At 42.2% G+C, this 16,265-nt stretch overlaps 2 protein-coding genes across 4 annotated transcripts in view; one reads left to right on the forward strand and one right to left on the reverse strand.

Annotated features, from left to right (window-relative positions):
* Positions 1–1,260, reverse strand: part of SUGCT (succinyl-CoA:glutarate-CoA transferase) — a 311,756-nt gene extending 310,496 nt beyond the window's left edge. Inside the window, exon 1 of one of the 2 annotated variants that reach the window (XM_059477514.1) lies at positions 1,158–1,260. Coding sequence is in view for 1 of the 2 variants with exons in the window: in XM_059477505.1 (XP_059333488.1) it covers positions 614–779 (166 nt within the window). In the remaining variant the exon portion in view is untranslated. Of the gene's footprint in view, positions 1–613; positions 780–1,157 lie in introns of those variants that run through there. The other variant, XM_059477505.1, reaches the window with a different exon arrangement.
* A 1,690-nt stretch (positions 1,261–2,950) lies between these two features.
* MPLKIP (M-phase specific PLK1 interacting protein) lies at positions 2,951–13,495 on the forward strand. Of its 2 annotated transcripts, XR_009419698.1 has the most exons (3): positions 2,951–3,329; positions 9,223–12,263; positions 12,873–13,495. XR_009419698.1 is itself a non-coding variant. In XM_059485453.1 (2 exons), the coding sequence occupies exons 1-2, from the start codon at positions 2,976–2,978 to the stop codon at positions 9,424–9,426; spliced, it is 558 nt and encodes a 185-aa protein (XP_059341436.1). In that variant the 5' UTR covers positions 2,951–2,975; the 3' UTR covers positions 9,427–13,495. The 2 variants fall into 2 exon arrangements, 1 of the variants encoding a protein (XP_059341436.1); XM_059485453.1 differs by having other exon boundaries at positions 9,223–13,495.
* The last annotated feature ends 2,770 nt before the right edge of the window (positions 13,496–16,265 follow it).

Consider the following 16,265-nt stretch of genomic DNA (forward strand, 5'->3'; position numbering starts at 1 on the left):
ACTTTTTCACTTTTTCCATGCAGTAAGTTATAATCAAGTCCATCACTACCGTGGACTAATTCACAATCAGTGGGTACACTCCAGCCTGGAACACACTTGGTACGTTCATAGTAGGAGGCAGAACTGCAAACTTCTACCGATTCTAGTGCCAGCAAAGCTACTGTTCCTATTTTTCTGTTATTTAATAACAGAGAAACTTGAAGCCAGAGAACAATGAATTTGTTGCACCTTTGATTTATTTCATTTTCCAAAAAAATTTAAAAGCAGAAAATTAGACTTTGGTAACCTTACAAGAAGACGGGGCCCGGAACACGGCGTGCCATTAGCCGGGCAGCCAGGAGAGCCGACACGCTCCGTGTCCCCAGCGGCGCGTCCTGCGGCCGAAGTCCGAGCGCCGAGGCCGCCGCGGGGCCGCGCTCAGAGCCCTCGGCCCGGCCCTCACAGGAGCCTCCCGCAGGTGCTTGGCGCCTGCCTCCGAGAAGCGGCACCGACCCCCGCCCCAGCGGTACCGACGGAGGCACAGGGACAGAGGGGCCCGACGCGGCGGGAGAGGGGAGGCAGAGGAGGAGGAGGAGGAGGAGGAGGAGGAGGAGGGTGCGGCACGGCTTGGTACCTGCCGGGGGAGCGCCTCCGCTCCGCGCCCCGCCGCCGCTGCCCGGGGAAGGGGAGGCAGAGGCAGCGCTCAGGGCTCTGGCGCAGCCGCCGGCAGCTCCGGGGCAGGGGCTCCTCCAGAGACCCCCGCAACACCGGCTCCTTCTCCCCAGCCCGGCGCGCAGCATCCCCGCCACTCGAGACAGCTCCGAGCGCTCGGCGCAGGCGCCGCCGCCCCCTTCCCGTCCCGCTCCCGGGACAGGCTCGGAGCTCCCGGGACGGGGGGCGCGCAGGCGCGGGCGGGAGGGCGGCCCCGGGCCCAGCGGCGCTGCCGGCCCGCTGCCCGCTCCGCGGCACGGCGGGACGGGGCGCCGCTCCTGTGCCCTGAAGCGCTCCCGCTTCCGAAAGCAGGGAGGCGTCCTGCAGATGTTCGCGGCGGGAATTCCGCTCTTTGACGGCTGGAAATTTGTACTTCCAGCTCGGCGCACATACAACATTGCCAAGGTAGAATAAAAGTAGAAACCCTTCCACCACCAGCAGCACCACGAAGGGTTTTCCGCACTTACCGAGGCAGGCAGCCGCACTGGATGCGCCCAGCGGCACGAGGGAGATCCTTCCCCTCATTTCGCCGTCACTGAAGGTGCAATATCCTCACACTGTAAGCTGTATCTCCAGCTGGGTGTAGCTATGGAAGGGTTAGCTTGAACTGACCTTTGAGCAACGCTTCCCTGAACGAAGTACCCTCAGACTACTTGTAGTCTGTGTTAGGAGAGAGGAGAAGACTTGTTACAGGAACACCATGGTGTCTTCTTGCCTCTCTAACAGGATAAAAAAGACTGCACAGAGGTTTGGCATTTGTTTGTCTGAAATAGGTGAGGATAAGACAACTCCTGTATCTCAAAAGCAACCGAAAGTTCTGACTGCTTGAAAATGAGCACGATGAGCAGCACAGGCTTAAGACATGTCACATGTCAGTCTGCCTAAATGCTGAGGAAGAACATAGAGAAAATCTACATGACAGGTTTGTTGATTGGACGTGCTGTGTGTAAAAAAAAGTGCTACATGAATGCTTTAAGATTTGTCAACAAGAAATTAATCAGCACAATTACCCCAGCATAACTCAACATGTGCACAATGGTATGTATGTCTAATTCATATGTTACGAAAAGGGTTTAAATTAAACTCTGCTTTTTTGGAATGAGACAGCAAATTTGGTAAGTTACATTGATAACTTGTAGACATGGCATTCCTTGTGTGCACAATAAAAACAGATAGTCTTCCAGACTAAAGGATTATCAAAAAATATAAATGAGCAGGTTTAGTCTCTTTCCATTTTAGAATTTAACAGATATTGACTCATTTTTCACAGAGAGATTGTATAACATAGTGGGGAGGTGAGTTCCCTGTGAATATAAACTTAGTGTTTGCTGTAACAAACAAACACTTTAACACATTGTAAAAAAACAAACCAAAACCTGTTTAAAGCTAAAGAAAAGCAAGACTGGTATATAAAGCACAGAAACTTTCTGCTTATTTTAATAATTAACTTTTGTTAACTGCTGTTCTGAAAGCCCTTCTTAATTTTCCTATGTTGTAATGTCCTAAAACCGAGTAGTGCTTTGTTGTATGGACAGAAATAAATAACAATAAAAAAATCTTTACCATTTTTTTCAGAGCTGTTGAGGATTTGCATTCATATGTGCGTGAGAACAGAGCAGGAATGGGGAATAAATAACATCGTTAAATTGACTTTGTGCTAAATGTGAAGTTCTCCTACGAAGTAGCATTTTGCCACGAGTTTGTATGAGTAAGTTTTGCCTGAGCTACCACTCAATTGCTGACAGTTCAAATTGATTTTGAGGAAAATTAAAGTGCTTTTTAAATGTCACTCTGTTTTTTCAATCGGGACTGCTGCAACACGTAGCATTCGCAGGCTCAGACTCCAGAACAAAGGCGCACAACGAGCATATCTGTAGTGACAAGAACTCTGAGGCAAACACTCGCTTTGCTTTACAGGAGTTCGTTTCGTTGTTTTTAGCAGCTGTAGAGCCGCGGGCATTCGCTGACAGCCACGCTGAGCCCAGGGAAGCCGTGAGCTCCATCCTCTGAGTTACCAGGCATCTTCTGAGACTCCTACTCCAGATTACTCCTCTTCAGCTGAAGGGCTCGGCGTGCCGGGTCGCCGTGTGAGGCTGCCGGGGCCTCTCTCCCGCCTCGGGATGGGACGGACGGCGCCTCGCCCTCCCGCCGCGGAACGTTTGGAGGCCGGAACCTGACGCCCGCCCGGCGGGGAAGAGGCGGGGAAAGAGAAACGAGCGGACGCGCCGCCGCCGCCATTGCACAGGTTCCGCTCCCGCCGCCGCCATTCCCGGCCCGCCCCGGCCATGTACCGGCCGGGATTCCGCGCACCGACACCTCCCTACGCGGGCGGCGGCTTCCGGAGCCCTCCCTCCGGCGGAGGACCCCTGCCGCCCTCTCCGCGGGGCTACGGGAGCCCCCACCACACGCCGCCCTACGGCCACCGGCCCGGGCCCTACGGCAGCGGCCTCTCGCCCCGCGGCGCCGGGTTCCACGGGCGCTTCGGGAGCCCCTCGCCGGGGGCGCAGAGCCCGCGCAGGCCGCAGAGCGTCAGCCCCCGGTACCCGGCTCCGTACGGCGGCGCGTCCCCGGCCGGGGCGCCTCTGCACCCGCCGCCGCAGCACAAGCGCTCGCCCGGCGGCTTCCAGAGGCACTTCCAGGTATGGGGCAAGGCCAAGAGGGACACGGGGAGCAAGGAAAGAGGGAAGGGGAGAGAGAGGGAGGGAGCTGCTGCTGCTGCTTGGAAGCGAGGCCCGTAGCCCGCTGCGGGAAGGCACACCGGGGCCTTGTGTCAGCGCTGCACCCACCCGCCAGCTGGATTTTCAGGGAAGAGCGAGGCTTGAACTTCACTGGGCAACACCAGCTTTTCCCCCGCCCGTTCCCCCGCGGTAGAGAGGACGGACAGAGCACCGGCAGCTGTGAGATGAGGAAAGGGAAGAGGGTCCTAGGCTGGCGCAGCTTGCTTTTTCATACTCTGGCATATGAAGGTAGAGAATTAAACACCGGCCAAAACGACAGCAGTCACCTTCCTGCCTCCCTCTGATCGGTTTTCTTTAATGCACGGGTGAAGGGCGGTGTGCGTTTGCTTTGCCCGGGTTGTCCATTCTGGGAGCTGCCCTATCCACACGGAGTTTCCAGGGACACGGACAGAGAAAAGGAGTGCTCCATTAACGAGAATTAAGCTGAGGCTCCTTTAAGCAGAAGTAATAGCATCTGTTGTGGTAGTAGACTCTCATTTTAAAGTCTTTGCTTTGCACCGAAAGCTTCCTGAAAGCCAGCAACAGCAGGATCTATGAGCTAAGCTTCTTTCTAGCTGTGTTAGTTGTGCCATGTGACTGGCAATGCACACAGGGATGGCAGTTCTCAGGAGAACAGCTTTATGTATATAACTGGCTTTATGCAATATTAGAGAAGCCTTAAAAGTGTAACAAATGACACGAGCAGTACAATGATAATTTTTGTTGTGCTCTTATTGATACTTGGAGGATTAAATATGATAATGAAGTCACATCACACTTAATAGAGATTAGTAAAATCTTAATGTGCCTGTACTGCATTGTCACGTGTCCACTGAAGATTAGTATTTTGTTATTTTCTTATGATTCAATTAACTCAGAAATCTCATGGCTGGTGGAAGGGGATCATTACAAAATTTATACTGCCTTCAGGTGCTGACTGTACAAAATTTATATTGTCTTCAGCACAACAACAGAGACTTTCCTGGTGTGGAAGCCAACAGATTGCATAACCTCAGTGCCTTTTGAAAAAGCCAAGTGCTGCAGATTATGGAGGGACAGTTTATGTCATTGATGTCTAATTTTCCTTTAAAAGATCATTCTTTGGCTGTTCAATTAAGTGGTTTTTTCAAAGCCTGCCGGTCATGGGTTGGTGCTGGTGCAGTGCCTGTGCATCCATGAAAATGTATTTTCTCAAATGGTTACTGTGAGATGTGACCAGAAACCAAGCAGAGTAGGCTCAAGCTTAGAAATAAAAAAAAAAACAACTTTAACCTATACTGCAATAAAAGGAACACACAAAATTCAGAATGAAAACCTTCCAAAATATTCCTCCTCCCCCCACTGAATTTCCAGCAAAGCACAATGAGACAAAACCTTGGATTCTCAGTCAAGTTACCCCCTCTCAGATAATCAATTCTCAGTTCATCAAGGGAGAGAGGAGTCTCTCTTGTACCATAGTCTACCACAGGAAACACAATTGAAACCTTTTGTGTTTCCATGTCACACATGGCACCACCTGAAGAAGATCTGCCATCGTCTCATCCTCCTTCCATGCCCAGTGCTCTCACCACTGCACATGGACCAGAGCTACTTCTAGGGTTCCTTTTAAGGATGCTTTGCCAAGTACCAAAAAACAACAGCTTCTCATTTTGGGACAACAGTCCCCCCCCATTTTCACCTCCCCTGGTTCCAAGAGTCTTCAGAACAGAGATCTTCCCTGAAGATGGAAGGCACCACCACACCCTCCTCATCTTTGTTCACTCTACTCCTGCACATGGTGTCACTGCAGCAGGTCACTCTCTTGGCTCAAGCCATTGCTTCCCCCTAAATGCAGTCTCTGTGTCACAGGAAAAATGGTTCTGTCCATGGCTATACAAGAAAAGTCCAGCCAAAGGTCACTCCATCATCTCCTCCCACCTAGGATCTTTCCCATTTTCTTCTGACATCTCAGGTCCCAGGCTGTCTCTCTTCTCTTTGAGATCAAGGAGAATTAGTGTTTCACAAGGTTTTCTTTGTCTAAGAAAGGGTTAGCTGCACTGACCAGAAGGAAAGAGAAAGTCCTCTGGGAGTTCTCTGCTTTTAACTCCCTGTCTTCTCAGAGTGTATCAGTGTCTTCAGAGGTTACACCAGGTGTCAGTAATTAAACCTGACCACTGATTGGCTTGGCTGTAACTTCCTGAAAAACTCACTTCCCTGTCAACCGACTCTGCCTTAGAATTAATTGAGCAGAAGAATATGCAGGAATCCTTTTTGTCTTTAGTTTTAGTTAGTTTCGTGTCAGCACGTGAGGATGGGAGCTTTCCCATAGGCTCCATTCTTGATGTAAGAAGCCTGACATAAAGTCTGGTTACATTCTGAGGTAAGAAGCATGAGATAAAGGTACAAGTTTGAATCCAGTCTCAGACTGTCACAACATCTTCCCTTCTCGGCTTTCCTTCTTTAGACCTTGTGTGTAGTTTGGGAGCACTGGCAGCTCCTTCAGAGACTCAGAGGATGGTGAATGTCTGTAGCTCTGCCCAGGGCTGAAGAAATGCATGAGTCTGCACTTTGCATGTACATGAGCTGTTCTGCCTGGGAGGGCAGTAGAGGCAATCGCGGAGGGAGTTAGTCTCATAAACCATGAGTCCCCATCTGCTTAGGTGTGGACAAGGATCTCTGCCCATGAGGCCATAAACAGATTCAGATGGAAAGCCCTTTTGCGTTTTCTGAGCATCAGGTTTCTTCTGAGGCATGTGCATTGTCCCCTCTCCTCTGTAGATCCTGCTAAGTGAACTCCAGTGCCTTTGACATTTATGATGTACAGTCACTTTTGAGATTAAAGTCTTAAGTGGCCCTTTAAAATTGCATTGGAAAATCTAAAAGAGAGTTTATGTTTACCTTAGTGTTCTATTAATGTCATGCCATTAGCATTCTGTACTCATTTTGTGCTCGAAGGCTTTCATTCTTTGAAACAAACAGAAACTGGAAGGAAAACATACTGAGCTTGTTTTTTCTGAAATGGCTTACTCAACCTTTATGTGGCCAGTACTTTACAGCGCTTTCTGGTTTTTCCACAGAGGTGCTTCTGCTTTATATTTTATGAAAACATGTTTCTGGAAACAAGGGCCTGTAGTGACAGGACAAGGGAGAATGCCTTTAATCTGTAAGAGAGTAAATTTGCATTGGAGATTAGGGAGAAGCTCTTTACTGTAAGGGTGGTGAGGCACTGGAACAGGTTGCCCAGAGAAGTTGTGGATGCCCCATCCCAGGCATTGTTCAAGGCCAGGCTGGATGGGGTTTTCAGCAGCCCAGACTAGTGGGGGGTGTCTGTGCCCTCGGGAGGAAAGTTGGGACTAGATGATCTTTAAGGTCCCTTCCAACCCAAACCATTCTGTGATTTCTCATCTCCACTTAGAATTCACTTAGAGGTAACGTTTTATTCCCTACACTCAGCAGGAACTAGCATTGAACTAGCTGCTAGCAGCTGCTTTGGAATGCTATGGATCAAAAATTGTTACAGAGAGTAAAAGAAACGCCACCCTTTTGAAATGGTGCAGTTGTGGGTTTTGTGGTCTGTGCATATGCCAGTGGCTGTAATTACATCAGGTGAAGCAAGCTGATAAAGGGAGAGACTGTCCCCAATTTCAAGGCAATATTACTCCACTCAGTAATTTTTTAATGAATAGCACTAAAAGCTGTTGTTTTCTACTCCAAAGAGAGATTTGTTATCTAGAGAAAAAGTACTGAGAATAGATTGACTTTTTTTAAGCAAAGTTCATTGAGAAAATGCTGTTGGCATAAGTGACAACTAATAGAAAGTTTCTTTAAGCTATCTTTGGTACCAGGTAGTGCCTCTTGCACTGAATGGTTTCACTTGTACAGGGAGAGCTGATTTCCTTTTCCACAGGTCTGTAACGTAAATAATCATATTTTGGTTTTCTTCCCTAAAAATAATTCAGAGGGGAAAAAGCATGTGATGACTAGTGTTCTAAACTTAAATAATCTACATGCTTACATGTACTGAAGGCTGTCAATCTTGTATTACAGAATAATAAATTTCCTATATTTCAAAAATGCTAAAATATTAGTGTAATGTCAGTGTTACAGATGGCCTGCATCACACTGTAGTGAAATTAAAGATTATTAAATAAATCCATATGGATGAGCCTTACCATTGAATTATTTTGCTCCTTACCTGAATACTGCAGATCATTTTATCAGCTCATGTTTCTTTTGCCTTCTGCAGATTAAACATGGCAATAAATGAGCCCCACATTCAGTCTGTTTTACAATGTCAAAAGGTCTTCATTAAATGTGGTAATTTAGGGATGGTGGGGGTTTGTGTTTGTTTAGTTTCACTACTAAATGTGAATACTTAACATAAATGTCACTGTTGCTAGAGCATGTCAGCTTATTCTAGGAAACTCCATGCCCCTTAAAGAGTTTTTAGGTGTATTCTGAGGTGATTCTCTGACCCTCATGGGGTTTGATACAGTACTGTAATTCACCACCTTTTAGAAATTCTTGTGTGTTGAGATCATCCTCTTAGCTACATAACCTGTCTGCAAGGAATCATCAGAAACAAGTATTCTGTAAATAAGACACAGATTTGTGTCTAATGTTCCTACATTTGATCCTGTATCCATTATCATCAGACTTCAGGAGCTCCTGAAAAGTTCTTGCTGGAAACACATCAACACGTTCCTGCCACAGCACATTAGCAGAAGTCGATTCAAGCTGTTTGAGTGAAATCTGTTATTCAGGCTAAACACTGGGTCTTCATGGCACCATATCTCAGTTGTGCTCAGAAATTGTTTTACGTGATCTATTTACATAGATGTTAGGGCTTATAAGTCAAATTCAAATACCATCACTGCTGATCCAAAAATTCAGGGGTGGCTGGGTTGTGGGGGAAAGCAGCCATTAATCAAGTGCTTTAATCCTGTTTTCAAAATCTGATAACCAGACTCAAGGCATCCTGTTGCTCTGACCATACAGAATGCAATGGGCATGCCTGGAGATTACTATGTATCTGTAGTATGGGTTGCTTAACTTTGGTTAAAACAATTTAAATAAATACAGATTTAGATAGAACTTCACCTTTTAGAGGAATGAATCTGAGGAGAACAATGGATGATGCTAACAGGTGAAGAAGATTATAGGAGCTGCTTTATGTGAGCACTCTTTAAGCTGCAGACTTGTAGCAGCTTTACAGAAGCAATTGTTGTGATCCTTGATCTTAAAAAAAAATCAAATATGAATAGCTCCCTGCAGAAGCCAATACCCACTAAATCACTGATTATCACTGAGATTGTATATAAAATAAAGTCATGGGTTTTCAAATTTCACAGAACACTGGTTTGGTTAAAAGAAGATGAATTCCCCAATGAATTCTTTGTAGCTATTTGCATTATAGAATGCTGTGTTCAATCTGTAAGTACTTAATATTTGACTTCTGCTCTTTTTAATATTGTCAGCTCTTCCTCAGCCTCTAATTCCCTGTTTTGTTGTTCAGTTTTTTTTAGACATGTTGACAGATAATGAAAAATAGCATGAGCTGCTTTTCTGCAGCTATATGCCAGAGTGATGTAAACAAGTATTTGGAAGAAGATTGTGGGTAGTGCTTTTTTCTTATCCTGGTAAATCATCACTTAAAAGTAAAATACATTAAAGTTAATATTTCCTGAGGAGGATGCAAGATGTAGTAATTAAAATTAATAATCATCTTCAGAGTTCTACTGCAGTAGAAGGAAACATTTTAAATTTTTTTTACATTCTTTTCTTAGTTTAAATTAGACTATTAAATGTTTCTTTACCTGATGATTTTCTTCCAAAGGGATCACCCAGGACATCTACTCCATTTGGTACAGCGCATGGCAGAGAGAAAAGAGTCTCTAATGATGTGGAAAACTATTACAGACCTTCAATGCTTGAGGACCCATGGGCTGGCCTAGAGCCAGTGTCTGTTACAGACATAAACCAGCAATACAGCAGTGAGCAGACAACATGTACTGGCAAAAAAGGGAGGTATTTCAGCTAACACTTTTAAAGGCCAAACAATTCCATCTTGTCAGGAAAACTTTGGGACAGAATCTTTATACTTACACAAGATGAACAATAATCAAGACCTTAGATAATACTTTTATTTCATCACATGTCCACCCTTTTATCCTACCTTTTTTTATTGCATTGGATATTTTTATGTATAGGAGGCAAAAGGAGTGGTAGGAAAACTTACATTTCTGGCTATGTGGAAGTACCTACCAGCTCTGAAGAACAGTGTTCTTTAATCACCAGCGACTGATTTGTGACTGTAAAAGCAAGTTTCCATATACTTACCTCTCCCATGCCAGACTGTTAGCCTTCTATTGTAAAGTCTTTTAGGAAGTGGTATTTTTTGTTTCAACATTTTTAGATTGAAATAACTTGGAAATAAAATAAAGTTTTGTAAACCCTTGTTTTGTAATGTATAAAGAATATTTTAGGAGCTTTGTTAAGGTGAACACATTAACACAGTAATTCACAACACTGAAATTAGGTGACTTCTGTGTGTTTGTATGCTGTAGTTAACATCTGGTTTTGTGCATAATAATTTTTGTTAATTGCAGTGTAATGTGAAATTGAAACATGACTTATAGCCATCTCAGGAAACAAATGTATTGGTTTTGGAAAGTTTAATTTGTTGAACAAACTCAAGTCACAAACTTAATTCTGGAATTACTTGCTTTGTGTTTAAAAATATATATATTTGGATCAATATTAGAAATTTCTGGATTATAGTAACAAGTCTGCTCATTGACAATTTAAGTCTAAAGAACACATAAAACATCAAGCTTAATTAAATGCAAATTTTCTTTCTGGATCCACCTGCTAGTGTAGTACAGAATGAGTGACAGTTTTTGTTACACAGTTGACATTAGTACATGCATAGCATCTTTTTAAAATCCATTTTATATTTTTCAATTATTTTTTATTTTTACTTAGAGCAGGCATCATTGCCAAGAGAATTGATTTGTGTGTGTACATGCTATATTTTTATACTGAAGAGGAAAGCAATGCTTTGGGTTTTTTAGAGCTTGTCTTTACATGGAAGATCCATGCTTAAATTCAGGAGTGAATATCATAATGTAGAATAAAAAAAACATAGTTCCAGCTGCAGGCATGTTCTTAACTTGCCATGTTACAGCTGCAGTAGTTAGATAAATTTGTTGTTGAACTTAACACTATTTGTTTGTTGATCTTGGCTTTTAAACCAAGGTAGAGTGTAAAATCTTTGTTAGATAAAACCATTAGTTTAGTTTTCAAAATGCATGTGTTCTTTTAAGCTTCTTATGTACTCAAAACTTATTTTTGTAGTCCTGAGGCAGGATTAGGTAGAGAAGCACAGGAAATCCCATTAAACTGTTCTTAGTAGCTTGCCTATGGCTGAGGTAGAATAGTCCTCTGTACTCTTTATCTTTTCAGCATAGGATGTGTTAGGTTAATACTGCCTTCAGGAACAACTTCAGACTGTGAGGGGAGCTTACTATGTTCAAATGTTCTGAGTCTCTTGCACTCTTAGGACCACAGTCTAAAGTATGTCACTTGTGTGTCTATTATTTTAGTATTATATCCAAAAAGGCTGCCTCAAGAACTGAGAACATAAAGCCTGCTGGATATCAAGAATGGTTAAATCTTCATCCCAGAATCAAAAACTGGTGCCTTAAATGGCAGCTATCAGTATTGTTTTCTTTAATAGGTACCAGCTAAACTGAGACGACTTGACAATTTGTAGAATTTATACATACGTTAATCAACATCATTGTGAAAACTGAAGTGTAAATTTTTCTTTCCTTTTTTGTTTTTTCAACCTTGTCAGGTGCTGTTAAGCTTACAGAAAAAAAAAAAATTGCAGTGTGCTTAATCAAGTGCCCTGTTTCTTTGCCATTTCCCATGTAATTGAAATGCAATTTATTTTTTGCAATATTTGGTGATCTTGGAGAACAAATATGATTTTATTTAAGAGAGTAAATCCATGATGTGTTCTCAGTTAGATGTGATGAGAGTCTGGGTTTGGAAGGGAGAAAGGAAAGGTAAAGGATTCCTGAGAGAAAAGAGACTGTTAGAGGTGGGACTTCTTACAGAGTAGCCAGTATGAGCTGCCCTTGCACATTGCAAGGATGGATTTTTCCACTTTGGCATTGCAGTTGACCCAGGCATCAACTGGAACCAGGTGTCAGACATCAGTGAAGGTAAATCTTCCAGAAAGAGAACTGAGAAAATAATAATGAAACACTGTTTAATCCATGCAGACCTTCCACTATGTCGTCTGTTAAATTGCTGCTTCAGTGCACTTCAGGATATGACTCAACAATTTTAAGTACATCATACTGCTAAAGGCTACAGTCATTTGGTCAAGAATCAGCACCAAAAACTTTAAAATTATTCACCTTTCTGGCTTCTGGGAGAAATTCTGTAATTACAGTAAAATTTAAATATGTCATTGTTGAAGAGCTGTAAAATGCATGAACACGTGTTCAGAACTATAAATATAATGTTCTTAAAGTCAATTTAAGCTTTGCCTTTTTTGCCATGATATCTGTTAAGCTTAAAAACATACCTCCTCATCAGTTTTTTTTTTTTTCTTTTTACCATTTGACAAACATCTGATGGAGAGAGGATATATCACTTCCTCATTTGATAATGAAGCCACTTCATGCTACCACTGTGACTCTTAAAATAGCATGTGATGATAAAATATAAAGTACAAAATACATCATTTTTTCATGAGCCCGTGAAACAAAATAGTGCTTATGTTTTTTTAATGAAGGGATTCCTCTGTACTGAACACAATATATGGGCATTGCTCTTTCTTCAACAGACTTCATAGATTTGAAGGTAAGTTAGCTTCTTTTTCAGAAGTTTGGGTTTATACACCATACCATTCTGTTTTGTTTGCCTTGTGTTTGTCAAGTCCATTTGACTTTCTCTTCAGTTGTTTTAAATTGTAACTCATGAGTAACTCTTCCAGCAAAAGTTTAATTTACTTGTTGCTGTTTTTGCTCCTGTATTTAAAATTGAACTGCATCACTACTACATTAACAGTAACAAGAACTTAAATCAGCCGAGGACATGTGTAATGCAGCAATACCCTGGGTGGGTAGTAACCTCAGGATGTGCAAATAATAGTTCAAACTTCGGCTTTGGGTTTTCATTCCAGCTTTATCATATGGAGTATTCATTCTCCTGTGGCACTCAGCACACGCATTGAAATTGTTAAATAATTTAGCATATTAAAATATAAATTAAAATGAGGTTTTAAAAGTTCATGTTAAACTTCTCCTCTTTAGAATTAGAAGTAATGCCTTGAGATGTAGCATTTTCCTAACGTCAAACCTGCGAACATTTAGCAGGTAAAATGTGTCTGATCAGCAGAATGGATGACTACTTTTGCAGTCAGGTTGCTTGTGTTGTTAAGGACATCTTTGTGTGCTCTTAACTTTATAGAAATTATTTCAGTAGAAATCGGAGGGGGAAGCATTTGAAAAATGCATTATATGGAAATTCTACAAGTAGCTGTTCACCTTCACTCTAAAGAAAAGATTTTTTATAGCATGTTTGGTTTTCAAGCTGTGCTTCTGAGTAATCTCACTGAAGTCAGAAGATTTGCTCATGCAGCTGGGATATGTAAGTATCTGATGTCACAGTTTGAAAATTCTGTCATCCATTTATCCATCAGTGCTTTTTACCAGCACTGCAGTTTATTCCTCTGCCTAGCAATTGCTCTGAATTCAAATTCATACATGGCTTTTATACATGACTGTCTTGCAATGAATTAAACTCATTTGTAGAATATTTTCCAAAATTCTCAAGAGTAAAGACTGTTCTCTTTTCCCCAAATCTTGGTGCTTGCCTTCCTTCTGTCTTCTTGGAACTGGCAGAGGAGAGGGAGGATTGCCCACACTGATGGGTGAAGAATCGTGTAATGATTTTCATATCTCAGGCTTTCAGAAACTTGCATACCAATTGACATAGGGAACTAGATAAACTTTATAATTTGAGATAGTTCAAACAACTTTTTACAGCACAAGAAATGAAAGAAATCAAGTTGTGTTTACACTCAACAGTAATGCAGTTTCAGCCTTCAGTCATTAATTCCCAACCAAAATTTTTTTTTGCCTAGAGTAAATTCTTGTATGTATGTCTCAAAAGGCACAAACTGATTGTTTCATTCTCTGCCATTTTCACTTTGTGTGTTTTGCTGACTTAGAAGCTGACAATAATTTCTCAATCTGAACTTCTGAATTTTCTTTTACAAAGTAAATAACTTTGAATGTTCGACCTCAAATCTAGTCCTTCCCTTTAAACTAATGCTGACTCATCCGTTTTAGATCTGGCAAAAAAGGCTTTATCTTAGTCCCATTGCTTCCTTGATAACACTAAGTAACTTTTGCCTCCTGGGCTGGAGACAGCTGGGCAGATGTTTGGTGTGTGGCCACCCTTCCTGTCCTAGAGGTTACCCCTACACTTTGGCCATTCCAGGAGCTGTTTTGAGACAAATAGTAATCCCTTTTGCTTCACCAGCTCTGTGTGGGGTCCAAACCCAATCAGGGGTTGGTTAGTGCACATCCTGGATTTTAAGTTTCAGCAACATCTTCTGCAGTAAAATCACAGGTGAATTCCGCTGCCCTTTTTTCACTCATCTGTGGCTGTTGCACACTGTTGTTCTGAACTAGTTGTGTAAACATTTGTGTTCAAGAATGTAACTCCTGCAGCTAAAAGGGGTCATACCAGTACAGTTCCACAGGGAAATTTTTTATGCTGCTGACAGTCCTGCTATTATAATCTGCACCAAACATCTGCATGTATCACCCTGCTTCTGTGTAGCAGTAACCATGCTGTTTGATGCTGTATTCAACTGCACTTAAACCTGGTATGCATAAGTATTTGGCACAGTCCAATTGCTGTGTATTCAAGGTAGTTAGAAGCTGTTACTGTAGAGTCAATGGGTTCAAATCCTTGTTGTATGTATGAGGAAATTCCTGTGAGTTCAACCTGCTGAACATGATGTCAATGGAACTGCTAGTATACCAGTAAAGGGAAGAAAAAAACCTTTTCACACCGATGGCAAATGATTCTCTTGTCAAGCATCAAAGAGCTGCTGCTAAAACAAGGGAAGAGGAATCAAGGTAATTGACAGCTTCTGTGGATGACTGCACAGCATAAAGTACAAATAACAGGGCTGACATAAGCTTTAAAAAGCACTGATTGCCAGCTTGGGAGTAGCATCATCAATAATTTGATTGTAAGTAGCAATTGCAGTGTTCTTAAATCAAACCATCACCTCCTGTGGCTTTATTTTTAGGTTAATATAAAAGAAGGCTTTGAGCTGTATTCCCTTAACAGATGTTGGAAATTAATGTTACTATTCCTACAGTTGAGTTTGCAGAAGAGACTGTCTTCATCACTTGTCTGTGAAGTTTAGTTTCTTTGCCTTTTTTTTTTCAAGATAAGAAAAAACAGGATTTGAAAATCTCAGGGATTGTAACAAAGATAAAAGGGAGAATTAACATGTGCAAATGGTCCAAGAGTACAACTTGATTAAATAACTATAAGAAGGCACTATTGATTACTTGGCATTGCACTTTCCTAAGGCTGTTTCCCTTGTCTGTAAATTTTTAATAAATTTTTAATAGCCTCCTGATTCCTGTGGCAATTAAATTACACTAAGGAAAATGATTGGGTTGTTAATTTCCACATGTTGGAAAGCTGTTTGCGCACTATGGGCAACAGGTTAAGAAACTGTGATAACTGTTTGCAAATGAATGAGCTGCCAAATTGTGTCACTGTTGGAACTGAAGACACCTCACTACCAGCAGTGTTCCTGTGCTTAGAATAGTTTCTAAAAATACCAAGCATGTAGAAAGCTTGTGCAGAGAACCTTTGAATCTGTGTTTTCAAGGTATTGCACGTGGTTGGTTTTTCTGACGATATTTAATTTCCTCTCACAACAATTGCTGCGTGTTTTATACATTGGCTGTCCTGTAGCCTGCCATCCTCCTCACTGCTGTGAGTGAGGAAGAAATAGTTACTGTCTATATTTTGTGAATATACTACTGGTAGCAGCCCAGTTTAGTTTCTCTCTGCTATTAGATCATCCCAGTACACATTAACCAAATCTCTATGGTCTTACAGCTTGCAAAGTAGATTCTGGTACATTATTAAACATATCCACAAGGCTTTGTGTACTTCATTTTTCAAGCAAACAGTTTTAAGGGACCTACCAAAAGTGGTTGTTTAACACACACAACCCCACCCAATTCTGTCCGGAGAAATAACTTAGGCAGTCTTACCCTAATTTTTCCTCTCCAGAGAGTTTTCAGTTGTCTCTTCCCCACCCCCCCCCCCCTTTTTCTTCAGTACTGTCCATACAGCAGCCATAAGTTAAGGCTCTTCTGCCTTGGTTTTCCATGAAAATAACTATATCCTCCCTACCCTTTCCATTGAAATATGTTCACTCCACCCTTCAGGGCTCTGCTGGAGGGTTTGATGGAATCAGTGTCATCCAACCACGCAGCACATTTAGTCCCTACAGGTCCTGTTAGTTTACATTGCTGGAGATGACCGAATTATGACAAGTCATAATTCTAATAATAATAATAACAATAACGAGTCTAATAATAAGTCACACAGAAGCCTGCTGACTCATCTAAATGACCCTGCACTGGTTGAATGGTGGACTTTGTTGTCAGATGTGCAGTGAGAACTGTAAAACATAGACATGACCTTGCCATAGTGGCCACCCTTCAGATTTAAAAAAAGCCACTGCTGAACATGCAGACAAGTGGTGCTCAAATCTGTGTTAAACATTGCAAATTTAGCAATAATAAACAGGCAAAA

The sequence above is a fragment of the Ammospiza nelsoni genome, chromosome 1 (genome assembly GCF_027579445.1).
Source record: "Ammospiza nelsoni isolate bAmmNel1 chromosome 1, bAmmNel1.pri, whole genome shotgun sequence".
In the NCBI taxonomy this organism is placed as follows: Eukaryota; Metazoa; Chordata; class Aves; order Passeriformes; family Passerellidae; genus Ammospiza; species Ammospiza nelsoni.